The following is a 27273-nucleotide window of genomic DNA, read 5'->3' as shown; positions in this document are numbered from 1 at the left end:
ACCCTCCCAAAAAAGCATACAAATGCCTAAATACCTTGTTAAGAATATAAATAGGCAACTAGGTGTGGTGGTGTATACCTCTAATCTTACCTACTCTGGAGGCTGAGACAGGGGAATTGAAAATTGGAGGCCAGCCTTAGCAATTTAGCAAAGCCCTCAGAAACTTAGCAAGATCCTGTTTCAAAGTTAAAAATAAAAAGAGCTTGGGGTGTATCTCAGTGGTAAAATATTCCTGGGTTCAATACCAGTACTAGGAAAAAGAAAAAATCTGAATAGGCAACCAATAGACTAAGAGAAATTATTTGCAAAATGTATACGATAAAGGCTTGTAGCCATAATTTATAAAGTAGTCCTGCAACTCAATAATAAAAGGGCAATTCAATTTTTAAAAAATAAGCAAATGATTTAAACAAAGGAATAGTTTACAAAGGAATATATGCAGGGACTGGGGATGTGGCTCAAGCGGTAGTGCAATCGCCTGGAATATATACAAATGACCAGGGACATGATAAAGTACCTGATTAGTGATTGGGAAATGTAAATTAAAACTAAAAAGATTGACAGTATCAAATGTTGTATGGGACATGGAGAAACTGATTCTCATATGTTGTTGGTAATATAAAATGTTATAATCACTTTGGTTAAAGTCTAGCAGTTTCTCATTATCATAACTATAAACTTATTCATGATCTAGATATTCACCCAAGAGAAATAGGAGTTTATGGCCATAAAAAAACTTATACAGGAATATTAGTAGCAACTTTATTCAACTTGGTAAAATACTACAAGTGCTAGTGTCCACCTACAGGATATTGACCAAGTAAATTGTGGTATATTCATTGAATTCAACAATAAAAAGAATCAAGCTGCTGATTCATTTTTAAAAATATGGATGAACAACAAAAACATGCTGAGAAGCCTGACAAAGAATTGTATGTACTGTACATAGGGTGTGCTTGCATTTATGTGAAGTTTTAGAATAGACAGATTTAATTTCTGGTGAATAATAATAAGTTTAATGATTGCCTCTTCATAGGGATAGGCATGGGAACTGGCATGGGGGAACTTTTTGGGATGATAATAACATATCTTAATAAAGATATGGCAATTTGAGATGTATAGACAAGAGAACTGCTTGTCTATTTGGGTTATACACTTGTATTTGTCAAAATTCATCAAATGGTGCATATGAGATTTGTGTATTTTATATAAAGTTTAAAATTTACATAAAAGGCATAAGAAGGGATATAGCTCAGTTGGTAGAGGGCTTGCCTCCAATGCACAATCCCAGCATCACAAAAAAAGAGAGCTATAAACAAATATTGAACTTTAGTTCATAATTACACTAAAGTATTTAGGTATGAAATGCAATGTTGTTTGCACTTTTGAAATGCATTAAACTTGAATTCATGGATATGGAGAGATGAATGAATAGATATACATGTGACAAATCAAAGACAGAAAAAATAATAATTGTTTATGGCTGTTTATTATAAAATTATAACTTTTCTGTACCTTTTAGAATTTTCATTATTATCCTTTGAGGAAAAAGGAATGAATATCAGGGAGGCAAGACTGGAAGGAACCAGTACCGTTATATTTCCAGCTTAGTGACTACAGTTAATGACTATAAATTGGAGGGATTGTGCTTGGGAACCAAGGCCTCAGCATGTTCTAAATTTGTGTTCTACCACTGAGCTAAGCTCTCCAGTTGAAGACAATTAATTTTTCTTTTTTCTTTTTCTTTCTGGCTCTAGGGATTGAAACAGGAGGCTCTACCACTGAACCACATCTCCAGTCTTTTTTTAATTTTTATTTTGAGACAAACTTGCTAAATTGCTGAGGCTGGCCTGGAACTTGAGATTCTCCTGCCTCAACCTCCTAAATTGCTGGGATTACAGGTGTGTGCCTGGCCAAGGTTAACAGCTTTTGAAAATGGGAGAATACCGGGGCTGGGGATGTGGCTCAAGCGGTAGGGCGCTCGCCTGGCATGTGTGCGGCCCGGGTTCGATCCTTAGCACCACATACAAGCAAACATATTGTGTCCGCTTAATCCCCCCAGCTTGGGAGGTTGAGGCAGGAGAATTTGAGAGTTCAAAGCCAGTAACTTAGTGAGACCCTGTTTCTAAATAAAACACAAAAAAGGACTGTGGATGTGGCTCCCTGAATTTTTCAATTGAAAAAGGAGAAGTTGTGCAAAATTCCTAAAGCCAACAGGGACACCTGGTTTTGGCCATTTCTAAATGGTTCTGTTCAAACGAAAAGCAAGAGTTGGGCATGGCTTGGGGTGTCAAGAGCGTGGTCAGGGCACTTAGTCTTGGCCGGATATGAGGATTTACACTTTTCCAAGCCTTAAGTTAGGGAGCAAAGATGCAAGAGGCCTGAGTCCGCCAGTTGAGGCACTCCACTTTGAAAGCCCCGGGCGCGCTAGGGGCGGCCCCGCGCAGGTCACTTGGGACCTCGGCGGGTCGGCGCATGCGCGTGGTGCCGCTCAGATTCGCGCTTCTTTATAGCTTCGGAGATTTAAGGCTGGCTTCTGGTTCCCAGGGCTTTACCTTGTGGCTGTATGCGGTCCCCGAGCCGAGGATGGAGCAGCTAAACGAACTGGAGCTGCTGATGGAGAAGAGTTTCGGAGAGGAGGCTGCGGCGCCAGCGGAGCTGTGAGCGGAGCGGGGCGGGGGTGGGAATTTAGCGGGAGATTTAAAAGAAAGACGCGGGAGAGGCCGCATCTCTGCCTCTGCCGGCTGAGCCTGGCAGCCGACTGTCTGCGGGCTGCGACCGAGGGGCCAGGTTCAGCTGCGCCCGCGCCTGGCGAGGCTCCGGAGCTGGGGACTGCTGCGAAGGGATTTTGGGAGAGCCACATTTGGCCTTTGTGTGAAGACTGGCGCCATTCTTTCCCTTGAGTTCACCTCTTTCCCGAATATGGGGAGTTTCGGGCACTTGAGTTGGAGGAATTTATCTCGGGAAGGAGTCTGCATCCTCAACTCTCTGGTCGGGGAAACTTCACGATCATGAAAGGGAATTATTTTAAGTAGTAATAGCAATAAAAAGATAAATTATTGAGAGATATTTGCATTAGGGGTTTTGATCAGCATTACTTTTTTTTTTTTTAATTGGGGTTTAAGCCAGGGACACTGAACTAAATCCCAAGTCCCCCCTCCCTTTATTTTTTGTTTTAAGACAGGGTCTCTTTAATTTGCTTAGGGCCTCGCTAAGTTGCTGAAGCTAACCTTGAATTTGTGTTCCTCCTATCTCAGCCTCCTGAGTCGCTGGAATTACAGGCCTGCGCCACCAAGCCTGGCTCACCAGTACCTTTTGAGAGAGCTTTTAGGCTTTGCATCCCACTTTGGATATTAATTAGTCTGAGCTAGATGGGGGAGTTGAGTAAACAAAATGATAGAGTGTACAGTCTGGGTGACAAAGATACAGTATTGTGAAAGACATTTGCTGTAAATGAAAGAGAGAATGACTTTGAACTCCTGTGGTCTGACAGAAAAGACTTATGAGGAGAAGGTCCTTTTCCAAAGAAGTTATTGTCCATGATTTCAGGTAGCTTGGACCAAGGGTAAAGTTATTTTGAAATGAACTTTCCCATTATAAAACAAATAAACTTATGAATTACTCTACAAAGGAATTTAATACTTAATACTCAGGTATTAAGAGGTGGAGTCTCAATGTTTTGCTCAGGCTGCCAGGAACTCCTGGGCTCAAGAAGTCCTCTTATCTCAGCCTGGGAGTAAGTGGGATTAGTAGTGGTGCCACCCAGTTTATTTATTTATTTATTTTGGTGGGGGGTGGGCACCAGGAATTGAACTCAGGGGCCTCACCACTACCCACATTCCAGCCCCCTATTTGGATTTTATTTGGAAACCGGGTCTCACTGAGTTACTTAGCACTTGCTTTTGCTGAGGCTGGCTTTGAACAAAATTGTGATCCTCCTGCCCCAGCCGCCTGAGCTGTTGGGATTACAAGTCTGCACCACCATGCTGCAGTTTATTATTATTATTATTTTTTTTAATTGGTTGTTCAAAACCTTACAAAGCTCTTGACATATCATATTTCATGCATTAGCTACAAGTGAGTTATGAACTCCCATTTTTACCCCAAATATAGATTGCAGAATCACATCGGTTGCACATCCACAATTTTACATAATGCGATACTAGTAACTGTTGTATTCTGCTACCTTTCCTATCCTCTACTATCCCCCCTCCCCTCCCCTCCCATCTTCTCTTTCTATCCCATCTACTGTAATTCATTTCTCTCCTTGTTTATTTTCCCATTCCCCTCACAACCTCTTATATGTAATTTTGTATAACAGTGAGGGTCTCTCTCCATTTCCATGCGATTCCACTTTTCTCTCCCTTTCCCTCCCACCTCATGTCTCTGTTTAATGTTATTCTTTTCTTCCTGCTCTTCCTCCCTTCTCTATTCTTAGTTGCTCTCATTATATCAAAGAAGACATTTGGTATTTGTTTTTTAGGGATTGGCTAGCTTCACTAAGCATAATCTGCTCTAGTGCCATCCATTTCCCTGCGAATTCCATGATTTTGTCATTTTTTAGTGCTGCGTAATACTCCATGGTATATAGATGCCACATTTTTTAATCCATTCATCCATTGAAGGGCATCTGGGTTGGTTCCACAGTCTAGCTATTGTGAATTGTGCTGCTGTGAACATTGATGTGGCAGTATCCCTGTAGTACGCTCTTTTAAGGTCTTCAGGGAATAGTCCGAGAAGGGCAATAGCTGGGTCAAATGGTGGTTCCATTCCCAGCTTTCCCAGGAATCTCCATACTGCTTTCCAAATTGGCCGCACCAATTTGCAGTCCCACCAGCAATGTACAAGGGTACCCTTTTCCCCACATCCTCTCCAGCACTTGTTGTTGTTTGACTTCATAATGGCTGCCAATCTTACTGGAGTGAGATGGTATCTTAGGGTGGTTTTGATTTGCATTTCTCTGACTGCTAGAGATGGTGAGCATTTTTTCATGTACTTGTTGATTGATTGTATGTCCTCCTCTGAGAAGTGTCTGTTCAGGTTCTTGGCCCATTTGTTGATTGGGTTATTTGTTATCTTATTGTCTAATTTTTTGAGTTCTTTGTATACTCTGGATATTAGGGCTCTATCTGAAGTGTGAGGAGTAAAAATTTGTTCCCATGATGTAGGCTCCCTATTTACCTCTCTTATTGTTTCTCTTGCTGAGAAAAATGCAGTTTATTCTTTTTAAAAATATTTTTAAATTGTAGATGGACACAATACCTTTATTTATTTATTTATTTATTTATTTATTTATTTATGGTGCTGAGGATTGAACCCAGTGCCTCACACATGCCAGGCAAGTGCTCCACCAGTGAGCCACAACTCCAAGTTTATTCTTGATTCTCATAGAGATGAGTGTACCACAAAACTCAGAGATTAAATTGGGAAAGGCCATATCATAAGCACTTTTTAAAAATTTACTTATTGATTTTTTGTGGTGCTGAGGTTTAAACCCAGTGCCTCATGCATGCTAGGCAAGCATTGTTGTTACTGAGCTGCACACTCAGCCCCTATAAGCATGTTTTAAATGGCATGGCTTCTGGGAAGCTTTTATAATAGGAATTTTTCCAGTATGCTTTGCTCAGTTTTAACTATTTTAACCAAAGGTCATTGTGATTTGCTCTCCAGAAGAAATAAACCTAGAAAACTAAAAGATTGACTTCCAGATAAAACAAATTGAATGACTTCTTATGTCATGGTTGTACTAATATAGTTTTGTATGTGTATGCTTTAGATTTCAGAAGAAGAAGGAAGCTTCCTTTCCTAAGACAATTCTGAGCCACGGAATGGATAACCGCTACCTGGTGTTAGCAGTCAATACAGTACAGAATAAAGAAGGAAACTATGAAAAACATCTAATCATCACTGCTTCCCAATCCCTAGACCATAAAGAACAGTGCATCCTTAGGAGTGACTGGTAATTTTTGTTTGACTTTGAGCACTGATTTGGCAAAGTCTTAAGGGTACCATATATACATATTTTTTTCAGTGTTGGGGACTGAACCCAGGGCATTATACATGCTAGACAAGTGCCCTACCACTGAACTATATCTCCAGCACTATCAAATGCTTTTGTGAATATTACTATAATGTAATTGTTAACAAGGGAGTAGATTTGAAACTGACTTAATTCTACATGAAAGCTGTTTCTCTTATCCAGGTATCTCAAGTCTCTTGTTCCAAAAGTTGATTTTTATTGTCATTTCAAATCATGATCAGGTCAAGTGTCCCTTATCCATAATGTTTGGGATTAAAAAAGTGTTTTGAATTTTGTATTTTCTCAGGTTTGGGAGTGTTTATTCTAACTTTGGCTCTTTGTCTAAAGCCTTTAGAAGCTATAGATGTACTGAAAGTCTTAAGAATGAGAAGATTAGTTATAAAAAACCCAATTCATAATTAGAGCTATATATTACACTAGTAAATATTTGATAGCTTTTGCAGTAGACTTTGCTAACACTAAGCAGTTGTTTTTGTTTGATACTGGGGGTTGAACCCAGAGGGACCTTATCTCTGAGCCATATCCCCAGCCATTTTTAAAATTTTGAGATATGGACTTGCTAAGTTGCTTAGGGCCTTGATAAATTTCTGAGGTTAGCCTCAAACTTGAGATTGTCCTGTCTCAGCCTCCATAGTTGATGGGATTACAGGTGTCACTATGCCTGGAGTTCCTCTTTTGGGATGTAAGGGCAGCCCTTGATTATTCTCTGGTATTTTTTTTAATTTTTATTTTTAGTTGTACATGGACACAATATCTTTATTTTATTTTTTTTTTTATGTGGTACTCACACGTGTGAGGCAAGTGCTCTGCAACTGAGCCACTACCCCAGCACCCCCACTCTGGTATGTTTTATGAAAGGGGTAGAGTGACTAGGAATTTATCCAGAAGACTGTGTCCTGGTGTTCAGATTTTTAAAGATACTCAGAAATTTAGAATTACTTATTCAGATGAAGTGTGTGTGTGTGTGTGTGTGTGTGTGTGTATAGTTATTTTGTTTTCCATTTTTTAGGGGGGTGGTCAGTGTTACTGAGGATTGAACTTAATGCACTCTACCTATAGAGGCACACTCCAGCCCTTTTTAATTATTTATTTTAATTCTATTTATTTATTTATTTAATTTTTTAAGTTGATAGACCTTTATTTATTTTTTTATTATGTATTTATATGTGGTGCTGAGAAATCCAGTGCCTCACACGTGCCAGGCAAGTGTGCTACCACTGAGCCACAGTCCCTTTTTATTTTTTATTTTGAGAGAGGGACTTGCTAAATTGCCCTGGCTGGCCTTGAAACTTGTGATCCTCCTGCCTTGGCCTCCTGAGTAACTGGGATTACTTGCTTGTGCCACTGCACCTTGCTAAAAAGTATTCTTTTGAAATAGTGGTTGTTTTTTCTTTTGGTACTGAGGATAGGGGTGCCCAGGAATGCTTTCCCTACTGAGTCACATTCCTAGCCCTTTTTTATTTTTAATTTTGAGACAGGATCTCACTAAGTTGCTTAGTACTTCTCTACGTTGCTGAAGCTGACCTTGAACTTGTGATCCTCCTTTTTCAGCCTCCCAAGTTGCTGGGATTACAAGTGTGTGCTACTGTATCCGGTGCTTGTTAGTTTTTTGAAGTCTCCTCAATATCTTTAAATGCAGGAACCTACTTAACTTTCCTTTACTTTTAGGTGTTCTGTACCAGTAGAGCCAGGGGATATCATTCATTTGGAAGGAGACTGCAAATCTGGCACATGGATAATTGATGAAGATTTTGGATATCTGATTCTGTATCCAGACATGCTGATTTCTGGCACAAGCATAGCCAGTAGTATTCGATGTATGAGAAGAGCTGTACTAAGTGAAACTTTTAGGGTAAATAATATTAACAACTGATGTTTACACAGAATCTTAGAGTTTATAGAGAACTATTTTTTGTTACGAGGGATTGAACTCAGGTGCACTTAACCACTGAGCCACATCCCCAGCCTTTTTTATATTTTATTTAGAGACACAAGGTCTCTCTGAGTCGCTTAGTGCCTCGTAGTTGCTGAGGCTGGCTTTGAATTCACTGTCCTCCTATTTCAGCCTCCCAAAGTGCTGGTATTACAGGCTTGTGCCACCATACCCAGCCTGAATATCAGTTTTTTAAAAGGTTTTTATTTTGAAATAAATTTGCTGAGCTGGTTGCAGTAGCATATGGGAGGCTGGGAAGGCAGGAGGATTGCAAGTTTGAAGCCAATCTCAGCAACTTAGAGAGGCCCTAAGCAACTTAGCAAGACCCTGTCTCTAAATAAAATATTTTTTAAAAAGGGCTGGGAATGTGGCTTAATGGTAGTATGCCCCTGGGTTCAATCCCCAACACTACAATAGTAATGATAATTACAATCCAGAATTTGCAAAAATAGTATGGAGTGTTCTCTTATAATTTAATTTATTAAATTTCTGATGGATATTTTGGTGGCCTTATCTTTTTTCTGGTAGCTTGAAGGGAAAGGTTGAGCCTTATAAAAGAGTATAATGAGGAATAAAGGGGCTGGGGATGTGGCTCAAACAGTAGCGCGCTCGCCTGGCATGTGTGCGGCCCGGATTCGATCCTCAGCATCACATACAAACAAAGATGTTGTGTCCGCTGAGAACTAAAAAAAATAAATATTAAAATTCTCTCTCTCTCTCTCTCTTTAAAAAAAAAAGAAATAAAATATTGTTTCTTTTTTTTTTTTTTAAAGAGAAAGTGAGAGAGAGAGGGGGACAGAGAGAGAGAGAATTTTTAAATATTTATTTATTTTTTCTTAGTTCTCGGCGGACACAACATCTTTGTTGGTATGTGGTGCTGAGGATTGAACCCGGGCCGCACGCATGCCAGGCGAGCGCGCTACCGCTTGAGCCACAGCCCCAGCCCAAAATATTGTTTCTTTTGAAATACTTTTTTTTTAAAATATTTTTAGTTGTAGATGGACACAATGCCTTTATTTTTATTTATTTTTATGTGACACTGAGGATCAAACCCAGGGTCTCAAGCATGGTAGGCAAGTGCTGTACCACTAAGCCACAACCCCAGCCCTTGAAATAACTTTTCTTCGAAACTGTCTCTATTTTTATTTATTTTTTAATGTTTATTTTTTAGGTGTAGATGGACACAACACAATGCCTTTATTTTTATTTGGTGCTGAGAATTGAACCCGGGTCCTGCTCGTGCTAGGCGAGCGCTCTACCGCCGAGCCACAATCCCAGCCCCTGAAACTGTCTTTTATCGTAGGTTTAAATTTTAGTTGAATTATATCTTTTTGTTTTAATATTTATTTTATTTTTTTAGTTCTCGGCGGACACAACATCTTTGTTGGTATGTGGTGCTGAGGATCGCACCCCGGCCGCACGCACGCCAGGCGAGCGCGCTACCGCTTGAGCCACATCCCCAGCCCCCCACCCTCTTTTTTTTTTAATATTTACTTTTTAGTTGTAGTTGGATACAATACTTTTATTTTATTTATTTATTTTTATGTGGTGCTGAGGATTGAACCCAGGGCCTCCAACTTGCTAGGTGAGTGCTCTACCTCTGAGCAGCCACAGCCTATGAATAGTATCTTTTATGTCCACACGTTTATGAGCTATGCTTTTATTTAGTTTTCTATTTGAGTGGATTATAAAGTGAAATTCGAGAATACTTATAAAACATTAAATGTTTGAAAATATGTTGAGCTTTTTTTTTAAAAATTTTTTTTATAGTTGTAGATGGACAGCATGTCTTTCTTTCGTTTATTTTTATGTGGTGCTGAGGATTGAACCCAGTGCCTCACATGTACAAGGCAAGCACTCTGCCACTGAGCTACAGCCTCAGCCCATATATTGAGCTTTTTTTATATCAATTTTATTATTTTTTAAAATGGAAATATTTTAGAGTAACTCAGACTTATACAATAATTGATAATTCTGAATAGAAGGAAGTGTTACTTATAATTTCACGAACCAGAAAAATATTGTTTAATAATCTTTTGGTATTTGTCTTGGTGGTACATTTTGGCTATGGTGCCTATACAATATACAGTCTTGTCTCTTAATGTATGGACTAAATTGTGTGATTTGTTTTCATAGAGTTCTAATCCAGCCACCCGCCAAATGCTGATTGGTACCATTCTCCATGAAGTGTTTCAAAAAGCGATAAGTAGTAAGAGCTTCACCCCTGAAAAGCTGCAAGAACTTTCTTGTCAAATTGTTCAGGAAATAAAGCATTTGAAAGAAATGTAAGTAATTGTGAGAAGAACTGTAGGTACAACTTTATATTATATAGCTTCTTTCCTACAATCTAGGTTTTGGTAATTAGACTATTTGAATGAATTAATGTAACCTAAAATGTAGACTCCTGTAGCGATACCTTGTTGCAAGTTGGAAGAGTTCTCAAAGTTGTACAACAGGAAGTATTAGGTTCATAATTTATAATGTTTGGTACATGTGTACAACTGATTCATTAGCTGCTGTCAGAGACCCTGTGTCAAAATAAAAAATAAAAAGGGATGGGGATTTGGTTTAGTGATTAAGTGCTCCTCTGCTCCTGGGTTCAATCACTGGTATTCCTCTAAAAAAAGGAATGTGGATAGATTTAATAAAATTTTGACTAAATTAATGAAGTTTCACTTAGCTCCTTATTTGTCATTATACATTGCAAATTTCTGACTTTCTTGTCACACCCTGGACTGCGCATGGTGACATATTATTATATTGATCATCTGTTTCCATGAAATAAATTTGTCAAAACTTAGTGACTTACTGGGCATAGTGGTGCATACCTGTAATCCTAGCAACTTTGGAGGTTAAGGTAGGAGGATTACATGTTTGAGGCCAACCTCATCAACTTAGCAAGGCCCTAAGCAACTAAGTGAAACCCTGTCTTAAAATTAAAAATTGAAAGGGCTAGGGATGTAGCTCAATGGTAAAGAACCCCTGGGTTTAATCCCCAGTACCAAAAAAAGATGTTTGTCATTATAGTGACTTAAAATGACAAATGTTGCCTGGGGGTGTAGCTTGGTGATAAAGTGCTTGCCTAGCATGTGTCAGTCCCTGGGTTTGATCCCTACCACTGCAAGGAAGGGAAAATATAAATATATAATAATGTTTGTTCATTTATTTAATTTGAGATACAGGCCCTTGCGCAGCATTGTGTTGCATGCCTATAATCCTAGAAGTAGGCAGATGGCAAGTTGCAGGCTAGTCTCAGCAAGTTAGTGAGACCCTGTCTCAACATAAAAAGGGGCTAGGGGTACAACTTGGTGGTCAAGTGAGGAGGTGGGAATAGACAGGGTCTGGTCCATGTTGCCTAGTCTGGCTCTAAACTCCAGGGCTCTAGTGATCCTCCTGTCTCAGCTTCATGAGTAGCTGGGACTATAGGCATGGGCTGGTGCACTTGACTTAAAATTACAAACATTTGTTATCCCAGTGTTAGAGTCTGTAAACAAGTCTGGATGGCGCCTGGCATTTTGCCAGAGGGAGTGGTTTGTGAAGTAATGCCAGCGAGCCATGAAGTGTGGAGATTCCTTATTGGTTGACTGCTGTATCTAGTTTATGTTGATTAAGATAAGCTGTGTGGAATGTATAAATACCTCTGTTGTCCTACAATAAATGGCTTCCACTCCTGCTGTATCAATGTACACAAGTTGTTCCTCACCCCCCCGGTTATTTTGCTGCAGCTGGACTGCGGCATCCCAGAGATTTTGTAGTTCAGAAATTTGGCAGTGACTTAGCTTTGTGGTTGGGCTCAGTCTCCCATGTGGACTTGTCATCTTGGGACTTGACGAGGATTGGAAGATGACCTTCTGAGATGGTGCACCTGCATGCCTTCTGGCTAAGAAGCCTCAGTTCCTCTCCATAGGCTACTTATATGTTTTTACAAAGTAACTGCTTCCCCTAGATTGAATAACTCAGGAAGGAAAGGAGGCAAGAATCCACAGTATTCTCTATAACCTAATCTCTGAATTCATTTGTTGTAAATTTTGATTGATTTGTTTTTCTATGCTAGATATTGAATTTAAGGCCTTTTACATACTAAGCATGTACTCAACCAATAGCTGCCTGCCCAGACCCACATTTTAATTATTTTTTATTATAAGAACACTTAAAATCTATTCAAGTATTTCAAAATAAAACACTTTGCTATTAGTTTTAGTCACTATTTTACACAATAGATCTTTGAACTTATTCCTCCATAAAGAGAATTTCCTTTCCTTTTTTTTTTTTTTTAAACATTTTTTAGTTGTAGATGTACACAATATCTTTATTTACTTTTTTATGTGGTGCTGAGGATCAAACTCAGGGCCTCATGCTTGCAGGGCAAACACTCTACCACTGAGCTACAACCCCAGCCCTCCTTTTTTTTTTTTTTTCCAGTACTAGGGATTGAACCCAGAGGTGTTCTACCATTGAGCTATATCCCCAGCCTTAATTTATTTTTTATTTTGAGACAGGGTCTTTCCAAGCTTCCCTGGGTAGCTTCAAACTTATGATCCTCCTACATTTGCCTCCTGAGTCACTGGGATTACAAACATATGATCTGGCTGCTCCCTTAATAAAATTGCTACCTGAAATTTTGTATTTTTTTGTTTTTTGGTGCTGGGGAGGGCTACTTGCATGCCAGGCAAGTGCTCTACCCTGAGCTATCACCCAACCCATTTATTTTATATTTAATTTAACTTAAAGACAGGTTCTAAATAAGGCTGGCCTTGAACTCATTATCCTCCTGCCTCAGATTCCTCAGTAGCTGGCATTACAGGCATGTGCCACTGTGCCCAACCTAGATTGCACTTTGATGTAGTGAGGCTTATATTAGCTTTCTTTTCATATGATCTTTTCCTTCTTTAATGTTTTTATATATATATATATATGCATATATATATATATATATATATGCATATATATATATATATGTATATATAATGTATTTATTTAGTTGTAGATGGACAGAATTCTTTATTTTATTTATTTATTTTTATGTGGTACTGAGGTTTGAACCCAGTGCCTCACACGTTAGACAAGCACTCTACCACTGAGCTACAACTCCAGCATGTTTCTGTTTTTCATTACTTGGTTTCTGGACCAGTATCTTTTAAAACTAAAGTTGTAATTTCTTTCTTATCCCAAAGATATTATTGGGACTGATCCCTCTAGTTAAACCGAGATGGTTGAATTAGAGAAAATACTGTGAAATTAGATGTCATGTCACTGTTATTTGGGTTTTTTCAAACGTGGTAGATACATATAACATAAAAATTGCCATAATAATTATTTTTAAATATATAGTTCAGGGGCTGGGGTAGTAGCGTAGCTCAGTGGTAAAATAAATATAATATAAAAATTGCCATAGTAACTATTTTTAAATATATAGTTCAGAGGCTGGGGTAGTAGCTTAGTGGTAAAATAAATAAAATAAAGATTGTGTCAATCTACAACTAAAACAAAAATTAAAAAAATATATATACAGTTCAGAGGTATCTAGTACATGCAAAGTGTTGTGCAGCAATCACCACCATTCATTTCCATAAACCCTTTCTTCCCAAACTGAATCTCTGTACCCACTAAGCAACAACCCCATTCTTCCTTCCTTTCAGAACTACTGTTCTACTTTTTTTTTTTTTTAATATTTTGTTTTTTAGTTGTAGTTGGACACAATACCTTTATTTTATTGCTGAGGATCGAATCTAGCACCCCCTGCGTGCTAGGCGAACCCTCTACCACTGAGCCACAACCCCAGCCCCTGTTCTACTTTTTGTCTCTATGATTTTGACAACTCTAGTTTCTCATATTAGTGGAAACATTCATATTTGTCCTTTTGTGACTGACATTTCACTTAGTATAATGTCATCAAAGTTTATCCACACTGTGGTGTCAGAATCCTCCCCCCCCCTTTCTTTTGGTCCTAGGGATTGAACCTAGGCCCTTGTTCATGCTGACCATCTGCATTTCCACTGACTGTATCCCTCACTCCTCACCTTTCTTCCTTTTCAAAGGTGAACAGTATTTCGGTGTGTGTGTGTGTATACCACATTTTGTTTATCTGTTCATTAGCAAATGGACATGTGAATTACCTATTTGGATGTTTTGGACCTTATTTAATTTGCATTTCTTAGATCTATGGTTTTGTATTTATTATCTCTTATTTTTGGCAGGTACCGCTTGAATCTGAATCCAGATGAAGTAAAACAAGAAGTAGAGGAGTATCTTCCTTCATTTTCTAAGTGGGCTGGAGATTTCATGCATCAGAGTACTTCAACTGACTTCCCTCAAATGCAGCTCTCTCTGTAAGAAATGAATTTTATTTATATAGTTTTCATATATTTAGAGTGAGGAGGCTGAGGCAGGAGGGTTTCAAGTTTGAGGCCAATCTGTGCAACTCGGCAAGACTCTGTCTCAAAACAACAAAAGGGCTATCAATGCAGCTCAGTGGTAGAGTGTTGCTGGGTTCAATTCTCAGTACTGCCAAAGAAAAAACCAAAACCAAAGGAACTTCCATAACTTGAGACTTTTTTTTTTTAAAGAGAGAGTGAGAGAGGAGAGAGAGAGAGAGAGAGAGAGAGAATTTTTAATATTTATTTTTTAGTTCTCGGCGGACACAACATCTTTGTTGGTATGTGGTGCTGAGGATCGAACCCGGGCCGCACGCATGCCAGGCGAGCGCGCTACCGCTTGAGCCACATCCCCAGCCCAGTAGGCATGAACTTAAATGGACAGAAAATAAATATTAAGACTTGCACTGGGGTTGTGGCTCAGCAGTAGAGTGCTCACCTAGCGTGTGTGAGACCCTGGGTTCGATCCTCAGCACCACATAAAAATAAATAAATAAAGACATTGTGCCCAATTACCAATAAGTAAACATTAAGAATGGCTAAATGATACCTGTAGAACAGAGGTCTGTAAACTGAAGAATACATCAGAATCACTTGGAGAATTTGTTAAATAGTTTGCTGGTTCTGTAATGAGTCAGTTGGAGTGGGACCAGTTATTTTGCATTTATAACAAGTTTCCAGGTAATGCTGATGCTACTGGTTCAAGGGTGACACTTGGATAATGCTGCTATAAAGATATGTAGATTACTGGGGTTGTGCTCAGTGGTAGAGCGTTTGCCTAGCATGCTCAAGGCCCTGGGTTCAATCCTCAACACCACATAAAAATAAATAAATAAAATAAAGGTATTCTGTCAAACTACACTAAAAAATAAATTACAAAAAAAAAAAAAAAGATTCTTTCCCATCCCCTTGTCATTTCTTTCTTTTTTTTTTTTTTTCAAAGAGAGAGTGAGAGGGGGGGGGAGAGAGAGAGAGAGAATTTTTAATATTTATTTTTTAGTTCTCGGCGGACACAACATCCTTGTTGGTATGTGGTGCTGAGGATCGAACTCGGGCCGCACGCATGCCAGATGAGCGCACTACCACTTGAGCCACATCTCCAGCCCATCCCCTTGTCATTTCTATGTAAAGTCAGTGCCAGCATGCGTGAAGTAAGCTGTCTCCTAATTGTTTTTGTGTTTTGTTTTTTTTTTAGGCCAAGTGATGGTAGTAATAATAACTCAACACGAAACATTGAAGTAATAAACTCACTGGATATTGAAGAAAGCATTTGGTCCCCTAGGTTTGGATTGAAGGGCAAAATAGATGTTACAGTTGGTGTGAAAATACATCAAGGTTCTAAAACAAAATATAAAATAATGCCATTGGAACTTAAAACCGGCAAAGAATCCAATTCTATTGAACACCGTAGTCAGGTATAAATTGTAAGAAAATTAAATGTAAATTGATTGATTGTTTGATTGATTATTTGGGGATTGAACCCAGGAGCATTCTTCCTCTGAGCTATATCCCCAGCACTTTTTAAAATTTCATTTTTAGATAGGATCTCACTAAGTTGTTGAAGCTGGCTTCAAATTTGGAATCTTCCTGCATCAGCCTTCCTAATAGTTGGGATTATAGACATACGCCACTATGCACAACTGAATGTTTATTTAAACACGTAGACTGCTTTTTTTTTTCTTTTTTTAGAAAGAGTGAGAGGGGAGGGGGGAGGGAAGGAGGGAGAGAGAGAATTTTTAATATTTATTTATTTATTTATTTTAGTTCTCGGCGGACACAACATCTTTGTTGGTATGTGGTGCTGAGGATCGAACCCGGGCCGCACGCATGCCAGGCGAGCGTGCTACCGCTTGAGCCACATCCCCAGCCTGTAGACTGCTTTTTATATTTTGGTTCAGTTTAGGTTATGTTTGTGTTTCATGTAATAACTTTTAATTTGTGATGCATTGGAGTACTCAATTTGTTTTGTCATTATATACAAGTGCCGTAGAAAACTGTATCTGGCAAAGTAATAAAAGAGCTAAATATATAGGCCAGTGATGCCAAATTTATGCTGCCAAATTACCAGTCTAAATATATTTCTGAAAAACAGTAATTCCTTATTCATGTAAGTTGTGGAAACCAAAGGTATTTGGATAACTTACCATGTGTATTAGCCTATTAAAATTTCTGAGAAGGGGCTGGGGTTGCGGCTCAGTGGTAGAGTGCTTGCCTAGCATGTACGAGGCACTGGGTTCGATTCTCAGCACCACATAAATATAAAATAAAGATATTGTGACCACCTAAAACTTAAGAATAAAAAAAAAAGTTCTGAGGAAGTATAAAGTAATACAGTTTGTCTTAGCTAGGTTTAACTCATTTTTTTCTAAACCTAATTATCATGGAACTATTTAATTTTTTTTTTTTTTTTTGATACTGAAGTTTGAATCCAGGGGTGCTCTACCACTGAGCTACATCCCAAGCCCTTTCTGTTTTCAATTTTTTTTTTTTTTTTTTTTTTGATCATCAGGATTGAACTCATGGGCGCTTAACTACTGAGACATCCCCAGCCCACCCCCTGCCGTTTAAAACAATTTTTTTTAGTTGTAGATGGACACAATATCCTTATTTTTTAAATTTATTTTTATGTGGTGCTGAGAATAGAACCCAGTGCTGCCACATCCGCAGCCCTTTTTTGTACTTTATTTTGATACAGGGTTTCACTGGGTTGCTTAGGGCATCCCTATTTACTGAGGCTGGCTTTGAACTCATGATCCTCCTGCCTTAGCCTCCCAAACCCCTGGGATTATAGGCATGCACCACCACCCAGCTTTTATTTTATATTTTGAGACAGAGTCTTTGTTAAGTTGCTGAGGGCCTTGTTAAGTTGCCCAAGCTAGCTTTGAAACTTGAGATCCTCCTGCCTCAGGCTCTCTGTAGCTAGGATTTTGGGCAATTGCCACCACTCCCATTTTCATTGACCTTTAGATTTTAAAATTATGTGTTGGCTATAAGATGATGTAGAGAAATGATGGTAGAAATTTGGAGTTTTGTGTAACAGAATTCTCATTGTTTGACAACCTGTCTTGCACAGGTTGTTCTGTACACGCTGCTAAGCCAAGAGAGAAGAGCTGATCCAGAGGCTGGCTTACTTCTCTACCTCAAGACTGGGCAGATGTACCCTGTGCCTGCTAACCATCTAGATAAAAGAGGTTGAGCTGTTTGCTTTCAGTTTTACTTCTCTGGCCCCTTCCCTCCCTTCAACTTTTGGTGATATAGTTTTACGCCTGACAGTGTACTCACATACTTATCATGCCAACTATAGGTTGTAATTTGTAGTCATGGTATTTTTAAGATAATTTTAATAATATGCTCTATAGTTGAAAATTATTAACCTTTTAAGTTTGTTTTTTTTTTAATACAAATGTTTATCTTGAAGTTCTTATACTGGAGATATTCTAGATAACTTTATCTTCAGCATTCACCTAATAAAACACAAGGTTCAAGTCTTATTAGTTATGAGATTAGTTGTTTCAAGAACTTATCAAGTGACTAAAAATTTGAAGGAGACATAACAAAATATAACCAACAGTGCTTATTCTCGTATAGCAGGAACTGTGAATGTTATTTTATGTTTTTAAATCTGAAACTTTTACTGATACAATGGAAAGGGTGTGATAAAGACACTTAGCTTTTTGTTTTTTCTCCCATAGAATTATTAAAGCTAAGAAACCAAATGGCATTTTTTTTGCTGCATCGTATTAGCAAATCTCCTGGAAAGGAGAAGACACAGCTCACTTTTTTGCCACAAGTAACTGAGGAAGAGAAAACCTGTAAATATTGTTCACAAGTGGGAAACTGTGCTCTTTATAGCAGGTAAACACTATTTTCAGAAAGCAGTATTTCAAGTTGAAAATGAACTGAACTCAAAATGACTTAGTATTGGTAGGTGGTCTGGTATTGATGATTTCATTTTTTTGTTGTTTTATTTTGTCCACATTTTTTATTGGTACATTGTAGTTATACATATTGATGGAATTTGTTGTTAACGTATTTGAACATGCACACAATAGATGACTTCATTTTAATTATTTTTATTTCATATTTTCCTTTATGTATTGTATCTCTAAAATGAAGGGGGAAAAAAGTTTGTTTCCTGAGAAGCCCATTTTTCTCAGTAAATAATACAGTGCTTTTTAAACTTCTTCCAAAACTGAATGTTTTAATCTTTCTGCGTGTAGTTTCTGAAATGAAATAATTTTAGGACTTATGGAATCTGGTTAAGACAGATATAGAATATTCATTTTTAGTACAATATAAGTACAACTACTTTTGTTCTTTGACAATATGGGGAATCTAACCTACTGAGCTACATCTCCAGCCCCTTTTATTTTTTATTTGAAATAAAATCTTGCTAAGGTTGTGTAGGGTGGCTTTGAATTTGTGATCCTCTTCCCTCAGTCTGGGATTATGGGCATGGGCCTAAGTTATCTTAAAAGATAGTTCAAGAAGGCATCCATTTCTTTCTTTCTTTTTTCTTTTCTTTTCGTTGTTTTTTTTTTTTAGAGAGAGAGAGAATTTTTTTACATTTATTTTTTAGTTTTCAGTGGACACAACATTTTTATTTTATTTGTATGTGGTGCTGAGGATCGAACCCAGCGCCCCACACATGCCAGGCAAGCGCGATACTACTTGAGCCATATCCCCTCTTAACTGCTATTTTAATCTGAGGTCTTTTGTAGTTGCACACAAGGAAACCAGTTTTTCCAGATGGATAGTTTGGCATGACCCAGTGAATGGGCCTGTACTGTTTGTATATGGTTATTTTTGTATAAATGGAAAGTTTATTAGCTGTTATTTGAACAGCCATGTGGGCCTTCATAGGCTAGCTGAAAATTTGAAGCACACAAAAAAGTAGTTAGATGTAAATATAGACTAAGAAACAAGGTCAAACCAGAGCCAAAGTTCTAATGCAGCCTGAAAGTTTATATGAAGTATGAACTTTAAAAGTATTTTAAGATAGACAATTGATCAACAAATATATGAAAAAATCTTCAACATCTCTAGTAATTAGAGAAATGCAAATCAAAACTACTCTAAGATTTCATCTCACTCCAGTCAGATTGGCAGTTACAAAGAATACAAACAATAATAAGTGTTGGCAAGGATGTAGGGGAAAAGGTACACTCGTACATTGCTGGTAGGACTGCAGATTGGTGCAGCCACTCTGGAAAGCAGTATGGAGATTCCTTAGAAAACTTGGAAAGGAACCACTATTTGACACGGATATCCCACTCCTCAGTCTATAACCAAAGGACTTAAAAACAGCATACTATAGTAATGCAGCCACATCAATGTTTATAGCAGCTCAGTTCACAATAGCTAAATTGTGGAAGCAACCTAGATGCCCTTCAATAAATTAATGAATAAAGAAACTATGATATATATCACAGTTTATTTATATTATATATATTATTACATTATATATATATGTATATCATTAAAAGAGAATGAAATTATGGCATTTGCAGGTAAATGGATGGAGTTGGAGAATATCATGTTAATCGAAATGCCAATCCCAAAAATTCAAAGGCCAAATGTCCTCTCTGATAAGTGGATGCTGATCCATAATGACAGGGGCATGGGAAAAATGGAGGAACTTTGATTGGGCAAAGGGGAAGGAGGGGGTGGAAGGGAGCATGGGGGCTAGAAAGATGGTGGAATGAGATGGACATCATTACCCTGGGTACATGTATGACTGTATATAGTGTGACACTACATCATGTACAGCCACAGAAATGAAAAGTTGTGCTGCAATTGTGTATAATGAATCAAAATGCATTCTGCTGTCATATATACTTAATTAGAATAAGTAAATTAATTAAAAGAAATAAAGTATAGAACTATGCACTAAAAAAATAGTTTAAAAAAGTATTGTGTCAATATGTCCCTTAATGACAGAGTACTGTGTGGGATGTCTGGGACTATAGTACAGCCCAGTTTATTTGAAATCTTTCGTTTTACTCTCAATCTTTTGATGCTGTCCTTTAATATATTTGTTTCTATGTGGAAATGTTTTAATTCAGTAGTAAGGAAAATTGAATCTACAAATGATTTTCCATAGTTTTAAATTGACTTCCTTATGTTACAGAGCTGGGCGTACAATTTTTATGGTTTCAAGAAATGCAGTTGGAAAAAAAGCCAAAACTTATGTATGAGAATGAAGACTGGAGTATACCAAACTTGGCTTTGTTGTTTGGGGATGATCATTGAAGGAAAAATAATGCAGTAATCAATATCTCAAACATGTTGTTTTGGGGCTGGGGATATGGCTCAAGTGGTAGCGCGCTCGCGTGCGGCCCGGGTTCGATCCTCAGCACCACATACAAACAAAGATGTTGTGTCCGCCAATAAAATAAGAAAATAAATAAATATTAAAATTCTCTCTCTCTCCCTCTCTCCCTCTCTCTTTAAAAAAAAAAAAAAATGTTGTTTTGTGAACAACCGCATGTCAGCTGGGTGTGGTGACTCACCTATAATCCCAGCAACTTGGCAGGCTGAGGCAGGAGGATTGCAAGTTCAAGACCTTCCTTGGCAATTTAGCAAACCTCACAACTTTAAAAGGGGCTAGAGATGTAGCTCATAGAAAATCACCTGTTGGTGCAACCCCCAGTACCCCCCCCCCAAAAAAAAAGCCACGTTTTATCAAATATTCAAATGACTTTTAATGAAAATTAGGGGCTGTGTTTATGAGTTATGGTGGTTATTACATTTGTATACTTATTTTAGAAAAACCTCATTTTATAGCCAACTAGTAAAACGTTATATATACAACTCTAACTTGGAACTTTGTATTTAGAGCAGTTGAACAACAGATGGATGAAAATTCAGTCCCAGTGGTTATGCTGTCCAAAATTCAAGAAGAAACATGTCATCTGAAACTCACACACTTAGAGTATTTCAGCCTTTGGTATCTAATGTTAACCCTGGAGTCACAATCAAAAGATAACAGAAAGAATTACCAAAATATCTGGTTAAAGCCTGCTTCAGAAATGTAAGTGGTCTATTTGAGTAAAGTGTCATTAATTTGTATTAGCTTGTGTGGGATGTGGAATTCATGACACATATGGGTTATATGGCATGTTAAAGATATGTGATTTCATTTGTTCATGAAAACTCCAGATGTCAATGAGTTGTTCCTAAGTAGAACATCATTTCTGCATTTGCTATGTGCTGTAATCATTGTTAGTTTTCTGTGTATATGAATAGATACTAATATCAACTTTGTTTTTGGGTTGGGGATACTGAGATTAAACACAAGACCTCCCACATGCTAGGTGGCAAGTGCTCTACAACTGAGATACACCTCTAGCAAAGTCATATACTTTCAATAGCACACGCCTGTAATCCCAGGAACTTGGTTGGCCAAAGCAGGACACCAAGTTCAAGACTGGCCCTAAGCAACTTAGCAAGGCCCTGCCTCAAAATAAAATAATCAAAAGGAGTGGGGATGGGCTGGGGTTGTGACTCGGGGGGTAGAGCTCTTGCTTAGCACGTGTGAGGTTGTGGATTCTCAGCACCACATAAAGATAAATAAATAAGATATTGTATCCATCTACAACTACAAAAAATATTTTTTTAAAAAAGGGAGTGGGGATGTAGCTCAGTGGTAAAGCACCCCTTGGTTCAATCCTCAGTACCAAAAAATAAATACAAATTTTTTAAAAATTATGATTTATTTATTTATGCCTCATCTCCAGACATTTTATATTTAGAAATAGGGTCTCGCTAAGTTGCTTAGGTCCTAAATTGCTTAGGCTGGCTTTGAACTTGAGATCTTTTTTGCTTCAGCCTCCTGTGTTATGAGATTATATATTTGTGATATCTGGAAAGAAATTTTTAAAATCATTTGTTAATTCTTTTTCATCAGTGATATCCATACAAACTTGAGTGTGTCTTAAGGTGAATTGTTACATATTGGTAGAGTGCATACTGCTTTTTTACTTTTTTTGTTTTTGTTTTTAGACTGGGTCTCACCATATTACCCCGGCTAGCCTTGAACTCTCAATCCTCTTGCCCGTGCCTTCTGAGTACCTGGGATTATGGGCCTGAGACACCATGTTCTGTTTACTTAAGTTTTCAAAAAGTAGTGTTTTAAAAGTGTATATTTTCTATTTTGAGACAGATTCACATTTTCTGAAGGTCTATCTCATTTTCCTTGTGGCATCCACTTATGAAAGATAAATTATTAGAGGCTGGGGCTGTAGCTCAGTGGCAGAGCACTTGCCTAGCATGTGTGAGGCCCTGGGTTTGATCCTTAGCACTACATAAAAAATGAATACATAAAATAAAGGTATTATGTCCAACTACAACTAAAAAATAAATATTAAAAAAAGATAAATTATTAGGATTTTTATATCTTCACATAGTATTTTTCTGTAAGTAAAATTTAGTTGCATTAATTCCAGTTTTGTTTTACTAGAATAAGGTGATAATAGTGTGACTTTAGAAATAATTGGATCTGTGTGTCCCTAATATTAGGCTTTAATTTAGAAAACATTACAATGGAGAAAGTTCATGTTGTAGGTTATATAAGTATAACAAATATGTCAAGCACACATGCCAACAATTTGCTTCTGAGATTGTATAGTATTTAATAGTAATGTCTGAGAGGTTGTAAATGCTAAATACTTATTTATTAGAAGTAGTGTAATTATGACAACTTGCTTGTCATTTTATTTTTATTTATTTTGGTACTGGGGATTGAACCCAGGAGTTCTTAACTACTGAGCCACATTCCCAGTCCCCCCCCCACACTTTCTTTCTTTTTTTCTTCTTTTTTTTAAATTTCATTTTTGAGACAGGGTCTTACTAAATTGTTGAGGCTGGTCTTGAACTTGGGATCCTCCTGTCTCAGCTTCCTGAGTCACTGGAATTACAGGTGTGTGCCACCATGCCCGGTACTTATCATTATTTTAATAATAGTATTTTAAATCCTCTTATAAACACTAAAGAAATCAGTTATTCTTTTCTTCACATCTAGTTTAGGAGATTATTATGGTTTGTCTTCTGTAATGTTACATTTATCAGCACAGGATGTGGGGGTATTGATATATCCATCAAGGATCCATGTGCCAATAAACACCCTGTTCAGACATCCCAGACTGTGGATGGAACAAGGAGGGGTGATTGATCACTTAGAAACAAATGGGGCTGGGTGTATATCTCAGTGGGTAGAGTGCTTGCCTGGCATGCACAAGGCCCTGGGTTCAATCCCCAGCACTACAAAAACAAAACAAAAAACAAAAAGAAGCGGGTTGGGGTTGTGGCTCAGTGGTAGAGCCCTTGCCTAGCACGTGTGCAGCACTGGGTTTGATCCTCAGCACCATATAAAAAGTAAACCAATAAAATAAAGTTTAAAAAATGTTAAAAAAAAAATGGAAGGGCTGGGGAGATAGCTCAGTGGTAAAGCACTTGCCTGGCATGCATGAGGCCCTGGGTTCAATCCCCATCACCACATAAACAATAAACAACAAAAAAGGTTTTTAAAAAATGGAGGCAATGTTTGTTTAGCGTTTCTATCACTTTAATGTAGATTGTGAAAAAAGTAAAAAGGACAGACTCAGCATTAGTTTTCAGAGGCCAAATGAAGTAAATTGTAGAAAAATACAAACATAATACTTACCTGATATAAATGGAAGCCTTTTCTTTCTTTTTCTTTCATAGGGAGGAGAGTGGCAACTGCATTGGAAACCTGATTAGAACAGAACATGTAAAGAGAGTTTGCGACGGACAGTATTTACATCATTTCCAGCGTAAAAATGGTTCTATGCCTGTCACAAACCTAATGGCAGGTGACAGAATTATTTTAAGTGGAGAAGAGAGAACACTGTTTGCTTTGTCTAGGGGATATGTGAAGGAGATTAACATGACAACAGTAACTTGTTTATTAGACAGGTAATGAAATAGTACATTTTTGATAATAGCGTTATTGATAGGTATTTCATGTATCATACAATTCATGCATTTAAAGTGTATAATTTTCATGGTTTTTCATATATTCAAAGAGTCATAGCTGGGTGCAGTGGTTAAGGCCTCTAATCCTAGCTACTTGGAAGGATAAGGCAGGAGGGTCTTAAGTTCTAGGTCAGCCTCAGCAACTTGACAAGACTCCATTTCAAAATTTTAAAAGACTGAGGATGTTACTTTGTGGTAGAATGCTTGCCTAGCATGTTTAGGACCTTGAGTTCAATATTCAGTAATGCCAGGAAAAAAAACAAAAAGAGTTGTACAACCATCACCACAAGCAATTTCAGAATATTTTCATAACCCCCAAAAGAAATCTCAGCAGTCACCCGTACCTTTACTTCCCTTCAATTCCCTCTGCCCAGGCAATGCTAGTTTACTATAAATTAGCCTCTCACAAACATTTAAGGTTAATATGGTCTTTTATTTTTTTTTGGTACTGGGTTTTGAACTCTGGGGCACTCAACCACTGAGCCATATCCCCAGTACTCTTTTGTATTTTATTAAGAGACAGGGTCTCACTGAGTCCTTTTTTTTTTTAATATATGTATTTTATTTATACTTTATACAGTTTACCATTTTAATCATTTTATTTTTTAAAGAGAGAGAGAGAGAATTTTAATATTTATTTTTTAGTTTTCGGTGGACACAACATCTTTGTATGTGGTGCTGAGGATCGAACCTGGGCCGCACGCATGCCAGGCGAGCGCGCTATGGCTTGAGCCACATCTCCAGCCCTCTCACTGAGTTCTTAGTGTCTCACCATTGCTGAGGCTGGCTTTGAACTTGCATTCCTCCTGCCTCAGCCTCCTAAGCCACTTGGATTACAGGTATGCACCACTGCGCCCAGCTAATGTGGTCTTTATGTGACTGTTTTTTTGTCAGTTAGCATATTGATTTTCAGATTCGTCTTCATTTTGTAGCATGTAGCAGTATTTCATTTGTTTTTGTTTTGTTTTTGGATACCAGGGATTGAACTCTGGGTGCTTAATGACTGAGCCACATCCCCAGCCTTATTTTGTATTTTATTAAAGATGGGATCTTGGGGCTGGGGATGTGGCTCAAGCGGTAGCGCGCTCGCCTAGCATGCGTGGGGCCCGGGTTCAATCCTCAGCACCACATACCAACAAAGATGTTGTGTCCGCCGAGAACTAAAAAATAAATATTAAAAATTCTCTCTCTCTCTCTCTCTCTCTTTCTCTCTCTCTCTCTCCCACTCTCTCTTTAGAAAAAAAAAAAAAAAAAGATGGGATCTTATTGAGTTGGTGCTGGGGATTGAACCCAGGACCTTGTGCATGCAAGGCAAGCACTCTACCAACTGAGCTATATTCCCATCCTTCTTTTTGATTTTTTTTTTTTTTTTTTTTTGAGACATGATCTGTTAAGGTCCTTAGGGTCTCACTAAATTGCTGAAGCTGGTTTTTAACTTGATCTTCCTGTCAGCCTCCAGAGTTGCTAGGATTACAGATATGCACCACCATGCCCAGCTTCTACTGAAGGGTTTTAAAGAATACATGGTAATTGGTCTTGCATTTACTTGTTGGAGATTTGAATTAATTAAATGAAAGAGAAACCAGGAAGGTATTGTAATGACCCAGGTTATCTGTGATTGAAGTAGCATTGACCAGATATAGCGACTTTGATGAACTTGAAAGTAAGTTTGTCAGGGAGTCAGGTGCTGATTAGGTATGGGGGCTGAAAAGAGGGTGAGGGAGAGGAAAGGATTCAAGTGCTGTTAACTGAGATCCCACCAAGAGGAGAGGCTCAGGTTCAACAGGAATGAGGAGTTCCATTTTAAATATACTGAACTTTTGTAGCCTGCGTTTTAGCCAGGTAAAGAGATCTTGGTGCCTGCAAATATTCAAACCTGAAATTTGGATAGGCTAGAAGATGTTGACCTGGGACCATAAGGAAATCCTAAGAGCGAGCAGCACAGTAGGCTAGGGAAGGAAGGGGCTGTAGGCCATAGCAGGGTTTAAGGAGCAGATAGAGGAGTGGGAGGAGGAGACCTGTTCTTCAGGCTGGAGGAGGGAGGAGCCAGATGCTCAGAACCTTCTGGGGATGGTGAATTCCTGTTACAATGCAGGGTCAAATGGATTTTCAACAAATGTTACAGGTTCCTGGTTCTTAATTGCTTTGACCTTAGCTTATCAACTCTTTTAGCAGATAGTAGTATATCTCTTATATAGACCATGGGAAAATGAAGAACTTTCATGTATGTTTGTTCTGCTGTTTTAGGAACTTGTCAGTGCTTGCAGAGTCAACTCTGTTCAGAATAGACCAGGAAGAAAAAAATTGTGATATAGATACCCCTTTAGGAAATCTCTCTAAATTGATGGAGAACACTAATGCCAGGTTTGTAACGATGAATGAATCTGAATTTCTCCCCACCTTTCTAAGGAATATTACTAAAAGTATGTATCTCCTTTTCAGCAAAAAACTTCGAGATTTAATCATTGACTTTCATGAACCTCAGTTTATACCCTACCTCAGCTCTGTTCTTCCACGTGATGCAAAGGATACAGTTGCCAACATTCTAAAGGGTATGCTATAATCAGCACTTTGGTTAATTTTTCTTGATTCTACTTACACCAAGAACCAAGAAATAGTCTCATTTCTTAATTGATTAGACTAGGAATTCTAATATTTACATAGGGGCTTTTTGGAAGTAGTTTTTATACATCCTTAAAAAACGCCATAATAAAGCTGGGTGTAGTGGAGCACACCTGTGATCCTAATGACTGGGGAGGCTGAGGTAGGAGGACCACAAGTTCAAGGTCAACCTCAGCAATTTTGCAAAGCTCTAAGGAACTTAATGAGACCCTGTCTCAGAAAGGGCTATATATGTGGCTCAGTGGTTAAGCCTCTCTGGGTTCAATCCCTGGTACCAAACGGGGAAGAAAAAAGAAAAGTCACCATAA

At 38.1% G+C, this 27273-nt stretch overlaps 1 protein-coding gene across 1 annotated transcript in view; it reads left to right on the top strand.

The window, feature by feature from the left end:
- Positions 1–2561: 2561 nt before the first annotated feature.
- Positions 2562–27273, top strand: part of DNA2 (DNA replication helicase/nuclease 2) — a gene marked incomplete at its 3' end in the record, with an annotated part of 40685 nt that continues 15973 nt past the window's right edge. The window contains exons 1-12 of the mRNA XM_081268227.1: positions 2562–2660; positions 5777–5959; positions 7709–7892; positions 10110–10258; positions 14171–14302; positions 15543–15762; positions 17421–17538; positions 18040–18202; positions 21186–21380; positions 24053–24283; positions 26591–26707; positions 26753–26895. Coding sequence (XP_081124353.1) covers positions 2587–2660; positions 5777–5959; positions 7709–7892; positions 10110–10258; positions 14171–14302; positions 15543–15762; positions 17421–17538; positions 18040–18202; positions 21186–21380; positions 24053–24283; positions 26591–26707; positions 26753–26895 — 1909 coding nt within the window. The 5' untranslated portion in view covers positions 2562–2586. The remainder of the gene's footprint in view (positions 2661–5776; positions 5960–7708; positions 7893–10109; positions 10259–14170; positions 14303–15542; positions 15763–17420; positions 17539–18039; positions 18203–21185; positions 21381–24052; positions 24284–26590; positions 26708–26752; positions 26896–27273) is intronic.

Source organism: Spermophilus citellus (genome assembly GCF_964194105.1).
Source record: "Spermophilus citellus genome assembly, chromosome: 15".
NCBI lineage: Eukaryota > Metazoa > Chordata > Mammalia > Rodentia > Sciuridae > Spermophilus > Spermophilus citellus.
Note: the sequence above shows the minus strand (reverse complement) of the source record. Positions and strands in the feature narration are given on the sequence as shown.